Below are 15,350 nucleotides of genomic sequence, written 5' to 3'. Positions count from 1 at the left end.
GAAAGAGAAAGGAAAAGGGGGAGGGAGAGAAGGTGGGCCAACCAAATGGATCCCCATTGCCCTCAATCAACCCCCCCACCCGCACTGTTCCAATGGGAGGGGGTCACAGTCTGTCAGGGCAGGGGCTTGGCTGTGTCCCTTTAACTCGTTCCACAGCAGACAGTGGGTGAAGACAGAGGGGGGGGTGCAGGAAAGGCGCCAGGGAGGGAAAGTGAAAGAGGGAAGGGGGACGGAGCTACCACTGGGAAGATGCCTTGGGTATCTGGAAAAGACAGACCTGTTGTCTTTTCTTGAAACCCCTTTTAGGCAAAAGCCCAAACTTGGCTTTGGTCCTGCGCGCTGCAACCGCTCCGCAAGGGAGACTGCATTTTTGAGGCCTTGTCTTGCATCTGATTTCCCTACCTCTTTAGCCCAAATGGAAATTTCTCTTGTACTCTACAGTGTGATGTAGAGAGCTTTCAAAAGAGCCTCCTGAGCTGGGTGTCACTGGCTCATGCCTATAACCCAGGCTACTCAGGAGGTTGAGATCTGAGGATCCTTGTTCAAGCAAGCCTAGGCAGGAAAGTCAAAGAGACGCACCTCTAATTAACCAGTAAGAGGTCAGAAGTGGAGGTGGGGCTCCAGTGGCAGAGGGCCAGCCTTGAGTGAAAAAGCCCAGCAAGAGCACCAGGTCCTGAGTTCAAACCCCAGAACAGGCACAAGAAGAAAAAAAAAAAGATAAAGCTTTTTCAGGAGGAGGCTGAGGTTTTGTAAAAGTTAGTAAGATTGTGCTAGGCGCTAGTAGCTCAAGCCTGTAATCCTAGCTACTCGGGAAGCTGAGATCTAAGGATCAGAGTTCAAACCCAGCCAGGGTAGCAAAGTCTGTGAGAGTCTTATTTACAATTAACGGAAGTGGAGCTGTGGCTCAAGTGATAAGAGTGCTAGCCTTGAGCACAAAAGCTCAGGGATAGTGCCCAGGCCCTGAGTTCAAGCCCCAGAACCTGCATTAGAAAAAGTCAACAGGCTAACAAACACATTTCCTCTGAAGACCCAAGCTCAAGCTTAGCTCTGTCATCTTAGACCATGTGAGAATATTTGCCTTAGCAGGCAATGGTGGGGGGGGGGGTGGGGAGGAGGCAGACCAGTGCAAGGAAGGCCTAGGCACTTCCTGAGCACGCTCAGACCTCATTCCTTCTACGACAACAGCCACAGGAAGCAGGACGCCCTCCTGGCCTGCTCCCCTGTGCAGGGCTCTGGGGATCTGTCGGCCTGTTTGAGCCTCTCCTCTAGGAAGGGTCCTCTGATTCTCCAAAATGCTAGTGAAGTAGTGCGAGTGTGCTGAGTGCTTCCCGATGGGAGACATTCTGCGCACAGGTGTGGGGGAGCCCTGGGGTTACAGCAGCGCAGCCACCGTCCTCTCCGATGGAGCCTGGCAGAACACCTGCCCGCCTATCCACAAGTGAAGCAGAGAGGGCAAGCGCTATACTGCCTGCTTTATGTCTGTAAAAGCAAAGGCTCAGCAAAACCAAGTGCCAATCCCAAGGTTTAAAAACGTCCTTGTGAATGGCAGGCCTGTGGCACTGCATGGCTGCGCCGGGCTTCTTGATTTAGAATTCTGTCTACGGGTGAAACCCTTTTCCAGAAGGCGGCCTCTGGCAGGTGACTTCCGAAGCCCCCAGCCCACCAGCCGGCCCTGTGTGCTGAGGCGTTGCGGAGGGTAGAGGCAACCGCAGGCCCCATGGAGGACTGGCTGCTCGGGAGCCTGGATGGGGACACACTGGCACAGCAGGACTTCATACTCATGGTGTGGCCACCGTGTGGGGCTTTCGGAAGGTCCTGGAGGCCCAGGAGCCAGCCCTACTGACAAAACTGAGGCCTTCCCAGGGCCCAGGGCAAGGATGACAGGGAGGCCCTGCGAGGTAACAGAACACACAGCCATATCCTCCAACCTCAAGTTCGCGGCCCTTTCTGTGGCTTCAAGAGCACAATACAAGCCTGATGGGGTTCGACCCCAGCCTTGCTACTCAACTGACACCTCCCCTCTCAAGCCTCAGAACCACATTCCAAGTTCTGCTCTTCCCTGGGTGGACCCTTGCCACGCTCATTAGCTTCTCTGCACATCATTTCCTTGCCTGTAAGATGGGTTTAATAACAGTACCTGTCCTGAAGGATCATTATACAGATTAAATGAGTTAGTATGTGTTCTGCCTCTGGTAATTCCAGGCATAGAGGAAGCATCTCATTATGGCGTCGGCGGCCATGATGGCTGCCGCGGCCTCTCCTGACAACGCTGTGTGCTTCTGGGTTCCCTGGGGCGTGTTGCACAGACCTGAGCGTGTGCATGGTTACCACAGAAACACCCAGCATCCTGACCTTCAGCCTATCACAGACATGAAAAGCAAGGGAGCCAAGGTGCCCTACAGCCAGGGCCAGGGAGCCGACAGCTTGGGCTGCATGGAACACTCATCGCTTGCTCAGCGAGCAAGCCGAGTTGATATCATTGCCTCTGCATCCTGGAGCCCATGAGCTGTCTATGCAAACGAGACTAAATTAGTGTCATTCTCTAAGTCAACCTAGGGCAGTCTCAGCTCACAGGTCACCAAGTTTAATAATGACCTGTTGGCACATGAGCTGACTTCCCAGATTCAAGCTAAATGAAACCTCTGGCATCTGAGCTCAACAGGAGCTCCTTCTAGTGTCTTCTACTTCTTCCTCTCCCCAGAAAAAAGTGTAAATTCTCCTCTGCCCCTGGGAGAAGTTCCATCTGGGCTGAATACTGGAGAGAAATATGGGGTGGTGTTCATTATTCACGTATCCATTTATAGGCTTCTTTCCCCAGAAAACCTCTAGCTTCCCTAGAGGGCTTCAAAGACGAGGGGGTGTGAAGAAGCAAATCAAAACATGAGCCACTTTGTTGTGTCCCGTGGCACCAACAAAGGTTGTCAGATGGAGGCTGAGGAGTGGGGAGGAGGGAAGACACACAGGAGGGAGGGGGATGGCAAGGGGCACCAGCTCTGCCTACCTGCTGGTCCAAATACTCTAGGTTTCTTTGCAACTGAAGATCTAAAAGTTCATCCTACCCGGAGCCCGAGGCCCAGGGGCCAACCAGCAACACACACAAACAGGAACACACAACAGAAAACAATAAAAATAAAAAAAAAAGAGGAAGAAGAAGCAAAGCAGTTAAGAATTAGCTGGACAATGACCAGGAGAAGTCTGTCTCTCTTGGCCCTTGAGTGATTCTGGGGAGGGGAGGAGATGGGGACACACAGGAGGAGGGGCACACTCGAGCTGAGTCCATCCTCTCTCTAGGTCGGCCTCAATGCCCCTGAAAGCACTGGGCAGCACTGCAGCGCTCTGACCATCCTTGTCAGCAGCTGTTGCTTAGTTTTCTGGAAACAGGTTGCTTCTGGTACCTCTGCCATAGGTTAATGCAACGGAGTTCTGACACCAGCAGAGCTGACGTGTGGGCTGGGCAGCGGCCCTGCCTGCCTGTCCCGCCCCCTCCACCCTGGCCTCCTGGTGCTGTGTGTGGACCAGAGATCTGCCTACTGGTCCTAAGTGGAGCACGTGCACAAAGTTCTCCAGGTGGGGGGAAAGTATTCCCAGGAGAGTCCATTCCAGAAAAAGAGGTGAGTAGAAAAAGGAGAAGGAAGACGTTCTTCCTCAACACACCCCCTTTCCTCAAAGGTGGCTCCCAACTTGAAGCAAATACATTCGGGGGTAGGGGGGAGGATCTGGAAGCTCTTGCCAGTTATGAGGAGTTCTGGTCTGATTCGTCATGCGCATGCACGATCCTAGCCCTGTCCTGGCCCCTTCTCCTGCGGGCTGGCGAGGAGAGCTGTGCTCCGTCACGGGGATCAGGAGCGCACTTGCTCAGGTCTTATCCTGCTCCTTGCCCTGGGTCACAGGGGAGGGTGTGCAACTGGCACCCGACTATGCTGGGACTAGAGGCCTGGCCAGGAGGGAGGAGGCATCCAGAGGCTTCCCGGGGAGTCCCTGGTGCCTTCCCCAGCTCTGCTCTGCCTTGGGTGGAAGCAGAGAGGAGAGGCCCTGAGGTGGAAGGGAGGAGAGGACGTACCATCTTATCGTGGACCGTGGGGGATGGTGGGTAGTTGTAAGGGAACAGTCCTGCGGGGACTGGCCGCCTGTCTCCCAGGTAATCATACTGGAAGAGAAAGGGAAGTGCAGAGATGAGAGGGTCTGGCTGGGGTATGGCTTCCAGAACAACTGAGAGTCAAGGTTAGGGAAATCTGTCACAAAGCAGATTGCAAGCTAAAATGGACAACAGTTCCCCCTGCCCCAAACAATCTACCCAAGTCCTCAAGACTGGCAAGGGCAGACTCTCTGCTTTGTCATAGGTAGCATGGCTTTTGGCATGACTCTCTCTGCTTTGTCATAGGTAGCATGGCTTTTGGCATGACTCTCTCTGCTTTGTCATAGGTAGCATGGCTTTTGGCATGACTCTCTCTGCTTTGTCATAGACAGCATGGTTTCTGGCATGGGGACAGGAAGAGAGCAGGGTTCCTATGCAGGAGACAAAGTAATGGCCCAAGCAGCAGTCCTCGGGATGGTACTGTAAGCCAGTGGACCCCCTGGGCAGATCACTGGTCCTATGAAAGCCCAGTGGCCCACGTTCCAGAGCACCTCTACCTCTCCTCAGCAGACACCTTAGGGCATGGATGGGCAGGCTGCTGGCTCACCTTGGGGGAGCTGATGGAACGCCTCATCACGTAGGTGGTGGGGTCAGCGTAGATGTCCTCGCTCCGAGGAGGCAGCCGCTCAAAACGGGCACTGGGCGAGCGGACGGGGGAGTAGATGCGGGCCCGGCCGTAGGTGCCCTGGCTGGGCGAGCGGGGCACGGAGTGGGATCGGGGCTGCAGAGACATGCGGCGTAGGGAGCTGGAGGCTGCGTCTAGCTCATCGTAATACACGGGCTGCCGGGAGGGACTGGGGATCCAGACGGTGCCATCCTGCCGCCCGTAGCCAGCGGGCTCCTTCCAGTCCCGCAGCTGGTAGGCGGGGCTGCCCCCGTTGCGGAAGGAGTGGCGCTTGTCCTCCAAAGCCCATGGGGGGCTGATCCGATCATAGGCTGGCATGGAGCAGATGCTGTCTGGCCGCACGCCTGGTGGGTAGTACTGGTAATCGTCAGGGTACTGGGAGGAGTAGGGGCCGTAATACTCGGGGACCCGGCGGGACACAGGGTAGAACCTAGAGGGACTGAAAGAGAGACAGAGGACACAGTAAGAGAGGAGATGAGGGCTGGGAATATGGCCTAGTGGCAAGAGTGCTTGTCTCGCATACATGAAGCCCTGGGTTCGATTCCTCAGTACCACACATATAGAAAAGGCCAGAAGTGGCGCTGTGGCTCAAGTGGCAGAGTGCTAGCCTTGAGCAAAGAGAAGCCAGGGACAGTGCCCAGGCCCTGAATCCAAGCCCCAGGACTGGAAAAAAAAAAAGAATACTACCAAGGAAGATAATGAGCTAGCCAAAATAAATAAATAAAGTGATAGAATTATTAAAAAGAGAGAGAGAGAGAGGAGATGAAGTGGAACATCTCCTGCTTCCGTGCCCTGGCCAATGGCAGGTCCTCCAGCATCGAGCAGGTACTTGAACCAGGGAGCCAGCCTCCGAGCCCCCAGGGGAGCCCATCACCCAGGCAGAAACTGAAACTTATTACACAGGCTGGGGAGAGCCCCTTCCTCCCCCAGCTCTCTGGGGCCGGAGACCACCACTCAGAGGTTCCTTTATTTACCTTCAGGCCTTATTAGCCATCTTCACCTGAGAGTGAACCAACTTGTCAGATGCTCTCCAAGGCAGGCAAGGGAACAAACAACCAGAAGTTGCGGGGCTTCCTGGGGACGCATCCTCCAGAGGCCCATGCACCAGCATAGGAGCACCAGCAGTGAGTCGCAGCTCTGCCACTAGAGGGCAGTGTCTCCCAGGCCCAGGGCTCTGAGGCCCACCCTACAATCCCGAAGCTGACGGAACTACCCTCAGGGAAGGACTGCTGCCCTCGCTGTCAGGACCAGTGAATGTCCCAAGTATGTGGAAACCAGTCACTGGATAAAGGAGTAAACTGGTCCTCAAAGACAGCATTAGGACCAATGGGCTGCTTTTTTCCCCTTTAAAAAAAAGAATAAGAAAAGCTAGACCTGTGTCTCAAGCCTGTAATCCTAGCTATTTGTGAGGTGGAGATCAGAGACTAGATCGAGACTAGCCTGGACAAAAGAAGGTTTGTGAGACTCCATCTACACCGATGGCTGCCCGTAATGGTTCATGCCTGACATCCCAGCAACACAGGGAAGCACAAATAGGAGGGTTGCATAATCTAGGCTGTGTTAGACATAGAGCAAGACTCTATCTCGAAAATAACTAGAATGAAAAGGGCTGGCACGGTGGCTCAAGCAAGTGCAGGGCCCTGAGCACAACCCCTAGTACAACCAAAAGCCTTTTACGCATAAATAACAGCTCCTACACAGAGCTGCTCAAAATGGAGTGAGGGGTAGGGTAGCGCTAAGTCCAGTGCAGGCAGAGCATCGCTGGGGAGCATGTCTCCACCGGGACAAGTTCAAGGTCCCGCCCTTGACCTGCCCGATTCCTGGACTACCCAACGTCCCCTGGAGAAGCCCCAGAAATCTCTCGTTCCTTTTAGGGAACCAAGCAGACAGGCCAGAATCAGGGACAGTGGCCAAATCTAAAGCTGGAGTCGTGGTCTGGGAAGGACCAGGCAAGTAGGTATCACGGTTCTGCCTCGGTTTCCCAGCTTGGCCCGGCAGCCAGAAGGTGGAGCAGGGACTGTCTCACAGGTCATCCTCTTTGCCCATGCCCCAAGCCGTCACACCACTCAAGCCCAGGACCAGTCCCGAGCGGGCCTTACCTCCGAAGGTCTTCGGGCGGGGGCACGCCGCGGCGCAGGTTCACCCACTGCTGAAGCTGGTTCATGGAACTCTTGCGCTGGGCGATTTTGTCAGGGTCAGTACGTGGTGGGAAGCTCCGTCGATGCCCCCCAATCTCCCCATCCTGAGGTGGGAAAGCTGTGCTCCCTGGCCGGCTTGGGGAGCTGTACTGCCAGCCGTTGTGCTGGGGGGGCTGCTCCCCACCTCCTGGGATCCTGGGGCCCTCCGGGTAAGGGCTGCCAGGCTCCGAGGCTGGCTCAGGTCCGGCTGGGATGCCGTTGGCTTTCACCAAAGGCTCTTTCTTGACGTCGGGCCTCTCGGGCCTCCGCTCTGACTTCTCACAGCCCCGGCCGTCGCCCTCCCCTCGCGTCTTGGCCTCTGGCTCTGGCTTGGGGAGGCTGTTGTGAGGTGGCTGCTGATGGTGTTTGCTGGGCGGGATGTTCTCGGAGTCTGGCTTCTCGTGGCTGCAGGACGTCAAGGAAAAGGCTGTCAGTATCTCTGGCCTAGCAGAGAATGGGAAAGAGGAAAGGCGTGGAGAGGAACAGGCAGGAAGGCGGCAATGGGCCCAGGGCACATGGACATCTAACTCTGCTTCCTAAACCCTCAGCTGCAGCTCCTTCCTCCAGCTGCGTTATGACAACGCATGCTGCATCTGTTCTCCCCCCGCCCCCACCCCCGGGGTTGCTCTCCCTCCTTCCCACCGCCTTCACTGTGAAGTGCAGCCCTCATCGAGGCGCAAGACTAACTCCACCTACTCGTGGAGTAGGCCCTAACAGGGCTGGCACAACACGGGAGTTAGACTCAGTACAGGTCTAACTATCTCCCGTGGAAAGCGACTTTACTTCTTTGCATCTTGGGCTCCTCACAGACAGAATGGGTACAGATGCCACCTTCCCCTAGAGGGCTGCTGGAAGATCACACATGGCAGCCGGTGCAGGAGGTGCTGTCCCCAAATTATGGGCACGTAAGCCATGCCAACTCCCTTCTCCAAAACATGTCCCCTCCACGAGTGAATTTCCGCTGGCCGTTGGACTTCCCGGGCAGGGACCAGCAGCCGCGCCTCCCTTGCTTTCTTCTTCTTCTTTTTTTTTTTTTTTGCCAGTTCTGAGGCTTGAACTCAGGGCCTGAGCACTGTCCCTGAACTTTTGCTCAAGGCTAGCACTCTACCACTTGAGCCACAGCACCACTTATGGCTTTTTCTGTTTATGTGGTGAAGAATCGAACCCAGGGCTTTATGCATGCTGGGCAAGCACTCTACCACTAAGCCACACTCCCAGCTCCTCCCTTGCTTTTATATGCACATGGTATAATAACATCGAACACTTTTATGTTTCAGTATTTTTTGTTTGCCAGTCCCGGGGCCTGCATTCAGGGCCTGAGCACTGTCAAGGCTGGCGCTCTACCACTTGAGCCACAGCACCACTTCAGGCTTTTACTGTTTACGTGGTGCTGAGGAATCGAACCCAGGGCTTCATGCATGCTGGGCAAGCACTCTACCACTAAGCCACGTTCCCAGCCCCTCAGCAACAAATCTTGGCATGAATGAATAAAGTTCTGGAAGTGCACCAAGATGAAACTTCCTGACGATGCTCTCTCTGTGGCTTCGGAGTTTGACATACTCAAGCCATCCTGTGGAGACACTGCTGGGTGAATATCTCTACAACACGTGTCTAAACCCCTTCCTCCGGATCCCCACTGACACCTAGCTCAAGGCATATCCCCAGCGAGGGAGAGCCAGGCGCTGAGACCGGGGGTGACGTTTGGAGCACCTGCTGCCTGTGGGGTGTTTCCCAGACACTCTGCTGTCCCCACCCCCACCCTGCGAGGCAGCATGGGGGCACGGTGGCAGACATCAGTCACCCGTGGCTCAGTGACCAAACTGTCATTCAAACCCAAGCCCACCTTCCTCCCAAGTCTGCGCTCACATACGGAGCTGAGCAGGGGCAAGCCACCCTCAGCTTTGGCTCCAGGCCGGGCCCCAGTGACAGCCGGCTTCTCGGAGGCTACCCCCTCAGAGAGAAGCAGAGGAGCCAAACGGGGATGAGACTCAATCTGCACCCCCTTAGCCAGACGCCAGTTTGGATGAAGGGAAAGAATTCCCACACGCTCCAGAGGCTTACGTCAGCACGCTGAACTCTGCAGTGGCACCAGGCTGAACGTTTCTGGAATGTTCCTTCGTCTCCATGTATGTCAGAGCTGACTTTCTGGCACTCACCTGTGACGCGCAGGCTGGGGTGCCGACTTCTGTGCCGGGGGGATCTGGACCCGGGCAGCCTCCCCCATGGCCTGGATCCAGGCCTCCTGCTCCTCCGGGCTCTCGGCGCTGAAGAAGTAGGTGCGGACACCGCGTGCTCGGCCTGTGGGGAGAGGCAGTGCGTGGAACTGGCCCCGGCCTCGTCTACCCAGCACACCGTCACCTGCAGGGAGGACACCAACGCCCAGAGAGGGCGGTCAGTCAGGCCGTGCCTGAGCCTGCAGCTCTGCCCCGGAGCTCAGGAGCAAGGCGAGGAGGGCACCCAGGGCTACACCAAGGGCACCAGCTGGCATCTACTTATCTGCCTTGAGTAGGTAGCTGAAGGGCACCGGGCAGCCCGCTAGCCAATCACCAGAGGGACAATGAGCCACCCTCTCATTTGAATGGAGAGGCAATTACCCAGAGTCTGGGGAGATGGCCTCCTGCTAGGAGCTGGCCCCGTCCCTTCCCTGAGGGGAGGTAGGAGGGCCCCTCTCGGCGGGCATGCAGGGGAAGGCACTGGTAGACAGAGCGAGCACACTACCTAGTTGGTGGCTGCGAGCAGGCGCGGCAGGCGGGAACCCAGAAGAGAGCTCCTGTCGGGGAGGGGTCCTCATGCGTCAGGAGGAGAAGCAGAGAACAGGTCAACCGACACCAGAGGGAAAGACAGAGACCACGAGGCAGGAAACCGTGAGGAACGAGGAGAGAAGGCCAGACTGCCCCCTTTTCACTCATGTCGCCAGTGGAAAGGACAGCACCCGCAGTGGCTCACGAGGGGCCAGGGCCTGGCGTGGCCGGCCCTCTGTGGGAACTTGGGGGGTGGGGGACAGGGAGCTGGGGAGCCCCGAGTTGACTCCGTCCTGCTCCTCACCACTATGCGGGAGCAAACATGCTTTTCTCCCGCCTTAGGGGATGGAGCCAACTTAGTGAGAAAGGGCTGGGAAACTCGAGTGTTCTGGAGCTACAGGAAAAAGGGCCACAGGACTAGAGTTGGTTTTTTGCTAGGACCTGCGTACTCTAAGCGAGTCTCACAATCTCCCAAGAAAGCCTGGCCTATCTCACTCCGCAGGAAGGATCCAGCAATGATTCAGACGCAGAGGTGAGATGCCTCCCCCCTGGGCCTTCCCTGGCCCACGGGGGGGGGGGGTGCTGAGGAGGAGAGGCACCCTGCTCCTCTAAGGCCCGAGAGCTTTAAAGGTCAAATTCCACCAGTGCTTTCTGGACCCTGTCTTCCCGAGGCTCCCCTGCCTGAAGTCCAGGGCTGCACCATGTCCGCCTTTTGTCAGCCCTGAAAGTAATGACTCAGCAGCATCGGGCAGAGAGGGACGGATGGTCCGTGTTCCTCTGGCCCCTGCCGGCTGTCTTGGCTAGCCAGCAGAGGGCCAGCACGTGGGCAGAGCGGAGGACCACGTGGGAGGGGGACTTGAATGCGCACTGAGGCAGCCAGCCCCAGGGCTGGGGCGAGCCCTCTGATGGAGAACACTGGGCTAGTGTGGGGGAGCGGGTGACACAGGCAGGACTGGCACATGCTAGGCCCGGTGTGAGTCGACAACGAATGAATCCCTGTAGGGTCTGTGGTTCTTCTGGGACAATTTTCCTTTCACAGGGAGCATCCGGTGGGAGCCTGTGTGTAGCTCGCCGGGGGCACCAGTCCCAAGGACAGCAAAGATGTGCTCTTGAACTTGAGCTCACATTCACACGGGGGACAAAACATGCCACAGGACACAAGGAGCAAACACAGGCCCGGGACAAGTGCTGGTGACAGGGGGAAGCAGAGGGCCTGGGAAAAGACAGGGCTATTGATTGGGGAAAGGCGAGGGCCACGGCTTGGAGCTATGAAAGGAACAGGAGAATTGAGGGCAGTGCCCTGCGGGCGAGCTAGAAAGAAGTGAAGGCATTCAGCCATAGCCCGAGCAGGGACAGTCCTTGGCTCTTCATTATTCCCCATGCAAGAGTTCTGCCTCAGCGGGAGGAGCCTCCTCTCTGTCTGTCTCGGCTCCCCTCCCTCCCTTCCGTGGGGAAGGGCCCCTGAATAGCCACAGTGAGAAACCTTTGTGGCCTACTGAGCCACTCCCCCCTGCCCCCCCTTGAGCCTGGCCTTAAAGAGATAGTGCATGCCTTGGGGAAAGAAAGATGGGGTGTGAGACTGGTGGGCCTAGGAGTGACGGCTGGGCTCTGCAGCTGGAGGAACGTCAGTCACTCCAGGACATTGATCTGCTGCCTGCTGCTGGCACAGCTCCAGGCTGGGGTGTGTGTCTCTGACAGGTCTGGTGGGGAGGGCGAGACAGGCTGCGGATGGTGTGTGGGTGCCAATGTGTCTATGTAACAGGACTACTTGTTGTGAGTTAAACAGCCTGTTCCTATTTCCCCAGCTAGAACCCGGCTCCCTGCAGTCAGAGTTGCATTAATTGTTCATTCTCTTCACACCTCTGGCACATGAGACCCTGGCAGGCTGGAAACTAATTAGGTGCCAAATAGGTCCTCCCTGCTCCCAGTGGTGGGCCAGTGTGTGCTGCCCACCTCCCTTCTGTGGCCACAGGACAGAAGGGTGCTAGGAGCTCACCGGGTGTGGCCCGTAGGTCCAAGCTCCTAATCCCACAGCTTAGGGCTCTAAAGGTCCTGAGCAGTAAGACCCTTAAAGCGGGGGGGGGGGGGGGGGAAGAGGGCTTTGCTGTAAGACATGCAGAGTCCAGAGTATAATTTCCTATTTGGGAAATGAAAAGGAGCCCATGGTTTATGTATCACAAGACACAAAAAGGGCATGAGACTTGTATAGTTTTTAATGGGTCATGAATTTTTAAATGTGGAAAAACACTGGCTTGCAGGCACATCTTTGTCAGGTGGGTCCCCCGGGGCTTCTGCAGGAGTCCCACTTTCCTGTGTGCTTGTCCTCCTCTCCAAGTGTTTGTTGTCTACAGGGCTGGGGTGGAGCTCAGTGGTAGCTCAGTGGGGCAGAGCTTGCTTGCAAACATGCACAAGGCTACGGGGTTCCATCCCCAGCAAAACACACACACACACACACACACACACACACATATGATCATTGCCTATATAAGGTTTGCAGGTTGGGATTAGAACAAAAGTTAACATTTGGAATTTAAGTTTGTGGTGGCCCAGCTCCCTGAGTCTTAGGTAGGGAGAAAGGCATTCCAGAAAAGATATCTGAGCCCTATACCCTAACAGCTATGGCTCCCATCCCCTAAGAGATGGGTCTTTGGGATTGCTAGGTGGAAGATCCAAGGACGCAGCTCATGGTTGTTCTAGAAGCCCTTTTCTTCTTGCCCACCCGGGAGCAGTTACCCACTGCGCCCCTAGGAGGAGAGGAGACCCCAGCACGGCCTCAACCAGCTGCACAGGGGGGCTCCTGCCAGCCACCCCTTCTTCCTCTCCTCCTCTCCCCCTGGCCCATCACTTGGGCTTCCTTGGAGAGATGCTCTTGACAATTTCTCCACCCACCTATATTCTAGAAAGAGCAGGCTCCCTCCCCCTGGCCGGGGAGAAGAAGCCCAACTGACCTTAAACGTGTGCTTCCGGCTGATGTTGTCTGAGGGCTGTACGGCGGCAACCCGGAAGCTCAGGAGAGGGATGCTGCCCAGGATGCTCTCTTCCTTCTCGTCTGTAAGGGAACAGAGGCACAAAGATGGGCGCATGGGCACACACCAAGAGGCACACGCATGGGCACATGGGTGTGAGCTCCTGTGCAGAAGGAGGGGCAAGAGGCTTATCAGCTCCACTGTGATAAATACAGTGAGTGCTTGCTACCCACCCATGGCTAGTCAAGACACTCAGGCCCCGCACGCCCTAAGATGCCCTCCCTGGTATGGTGTTGGGGGGCTGTTCCAGGGTCTGGGTGCTATCTAGTGGTGAGAGAAAGTAGTACCTGCATCTAATGCATGGTGTCCAGCGTTTGCCTCCAGTGCTTTTGTCAGCTGTGGTTCTATTAAGTGCTTACCACTGCTCCCGGTTGACAGGTCAGAAAATTGAGACAAACAGGCTGAGGAATTTGTTCAAGATCCCTTAAGCAGTAAGTCATGGACCTGGTTTCTAAACCAAGGACTAGACTCCAAAGCTAGCATTCTTAACCCCTATCCTATCTACCTGGCCTCCAAGACAGGACAGCAGGAGGGGCAGGACAGAGCATGACCAAGTGTACCGGACTTCTATGTGTTCTCTCTCTCTCTCTCTCTCTCTCTCTCTCTCTCTCTCTCTGCTTTTGCTAGTAGGTTGGTGCTGTGCACCCCTGGCCAGCCTCAAAACTCACAACCCTGCTGTCTTAGCCTCCTGAACATTGCAAATGCAGGCGTACATCACCACAGCTGGCTTCAGGTAACTGTAAGGCTCTCCCAGGCCCCCAGCAACCTGCTTTACCCTTTCCTGCTGCAGACCCATTCAGGCCCTTGCTACCCATAGGAAAGCTCACTATGCACAGAGCCCTGGCCTCTGGCTCGAGGAACCAGGCTGACAATTGGGCTGTTACATAATTCATCCTGGATATGCAAAGGAGCCTGATGAATTACCCAGAGGGCCCAAGCTGTCAGCAGGAATCCAGGCAGGGTGGGAGTATGAGGGAGGGGGGGTTGGAAGGCAAGTATTAGGCCACAGGAGGGCCTTCCCTCCTCCCTCATTCCTTAAGACTGCTATTCATCCCAGGGAGAAGTTCAGAAAAAATTCTCCATTATGGCTTAGTTAAAAATCTTGTTAAGGCTGGGGATGTGGCCTAGTGGCAGAGTGCTGGCCTCGTATACATGAAGCCCTGGGTTCGATTTCTCAGCACTACATAAACAGAAAAGGCCAGAAGTGGCGCTGTGGCTCAAGTGGTAGAGTGCTAGCCTTGAGCAAAAAGAAGCCAGAGACAGTGCTCAGGCCCTGAGTTCAAGCCCCAGGAATGGCAAAAAACAAAAAGATAAGTGGCCTGGGGATATCACACTTCCCCAGTCAGCTTTCTGAGGCTGGGTCAATAAAGGATTCTTTGGGCCCCTGGTTATGGAAGCTGGAGGTTGAAGAGCTTGGTGCTGGTATCTGTTAAGCTTGAGGGGGGAAGAAACAAAACAGGAGGGCAGCCTCTTTGTTTTCCAGCCCCGGCTACCGAGGCAGAGCCCGCTCATCCCTCTTCAAGACGCCGTGTGCCTAGGAGTCGAGGTGGAACCTGGGTCTGACACGGCGCGCCTAGGCCCCAGCACCCTGCGCTGTGCGCGGCGGAGGCCGTCTCCTCCGGAGGACGGCAGCCCTGGCCGAGGCAGGCTCTGCTCTCCCAGCTGTGGACTTTCCTCTGTGCCTGGCCCAGGCAGCCCCCACCCCTGCCGGCCCCAAGGCAGGGAGAGTGAAGCTGAAGGGGTCAATGAGTGCAATCTTGGTTTGTTAGAGTGAATGATTTACCGCACTTCCCAGGAGGTCTGAGGAAGTGAAGCTTGCAAGCAGCCTCTGGGCCGCGTCTGCATCATTTCACCCTCTCTCCCCTCATCCACCACACCTGCTCCCCCAGCGCGGTGGGGCCCCCCTGGGCCCTTGCCACGCCCTCTGCGTCCGCCTGAGCGGGCTGCCGGGTGCATTTTTAGGTCACTTCCTAGAAGATGTTGTCCCAGGGTTAGCAGATCTTTGCCTTTCTTTTTTGGGGGGTGGGGGCCTGTGGGAGTGGGGCTAGAGAGGACAGAAGCTGCTGGGGAGACGTGTTTGTTCAGTAGTGACTGGGTATCTACTACATGCTGCATGGACTTTGCAAAGAACAAAACTGGCACATGCCTGTGTCATGGACCAGAGAGCCACACATCCATAGCATGAGGGGCCTCCACTAGAGGGGACCTCCTACTCTCCAAATGAGCGTCTTGATCACCCACTGTCACAACCAGGACCCAGAACTCTGCTACACACTTAGTAGGCATTCCATCAACGGTGAAGTCATCACCATTTGAATGAGTGAACGAATAAATGTGAGCCCCCCCCTTACAGTGGCGGGGGGGGAGTAGTTCTGCCAGTGCCCAGTGGTAAGGCAGGATGAGGCAGACGGGTGGCTTTGGCCTCCCCCGCCTTGCAGGCCCAGCCAGTCCCCCCAGGGAGAGCTCACCTTTGTAGTAGAAGAGGCAGCGGTCCACCAGGACGAACCAGCGCTTGTTCCATTGCTTCACCCCAGAGCTGGCCTGTGGAAGAGGTGGAAAGACACGGGTGTGTGTGTGTGGGGGGGGGAGGCTGTGAGCTGGGTGTGGAAGAGGAGGGGGATGCCGTAGGCGTTCCAAGGACCTCCT

At 56.2% G+C, this 15,350-nt stretch overlaps 1 protein-coding gene across 1 annotated transcript in view; it reads right to left on the bottom strand.

Moving 5' to 3' along the window:
• Plekha6 (pleckstrin homology domain containing A6) overlaps positions 1-15,350 on the bottom strand; it is a 136,837-nt gene that overhangs the window by 20,726 nt on the left and 100,761 nt on the right. Inside the window, 7 exon segments of the mRNA XM_048357148.1 lie at positions 4,061-4,147; positions 4,683-5,199; positions 6,860-7,342; positions 9,094-9,226; positions 9,229-9,295; positions 12,627-12,727; positions 15,173-15,245. Of these exon segments, the coding sequence (XP_048213105.1) occupies positions 4,061-4,147; positions 4,683-5,199; positions 6,860-7,342; positions 9,094-9,226; positions 9,229-9,295; positions 12,627-12,727; positions 15,173-15,245 (1,461 nt within the window).

Source organism: Perognathus longimembris, chromosome 11 (assembly GCF_023159225.1).
Source record: "Perognathus longimembris pacificus isolate PPM17 chromosome 11, ASM2315922v1, whole genome shotgun sequence".
Classification (NCBI taxonomy): domain Eukaryota; kingdom Metazoa; phylum Chordata; class Mammalia; order Rodentia; family Heteromyidae; genus Perognathus; species Perognathus longimembris.
The sequence above is the reverse complement of the archived record's forward strand: the minus strand, read 5'-3'. Positions and strand labels throughout refer to the sequence as shown.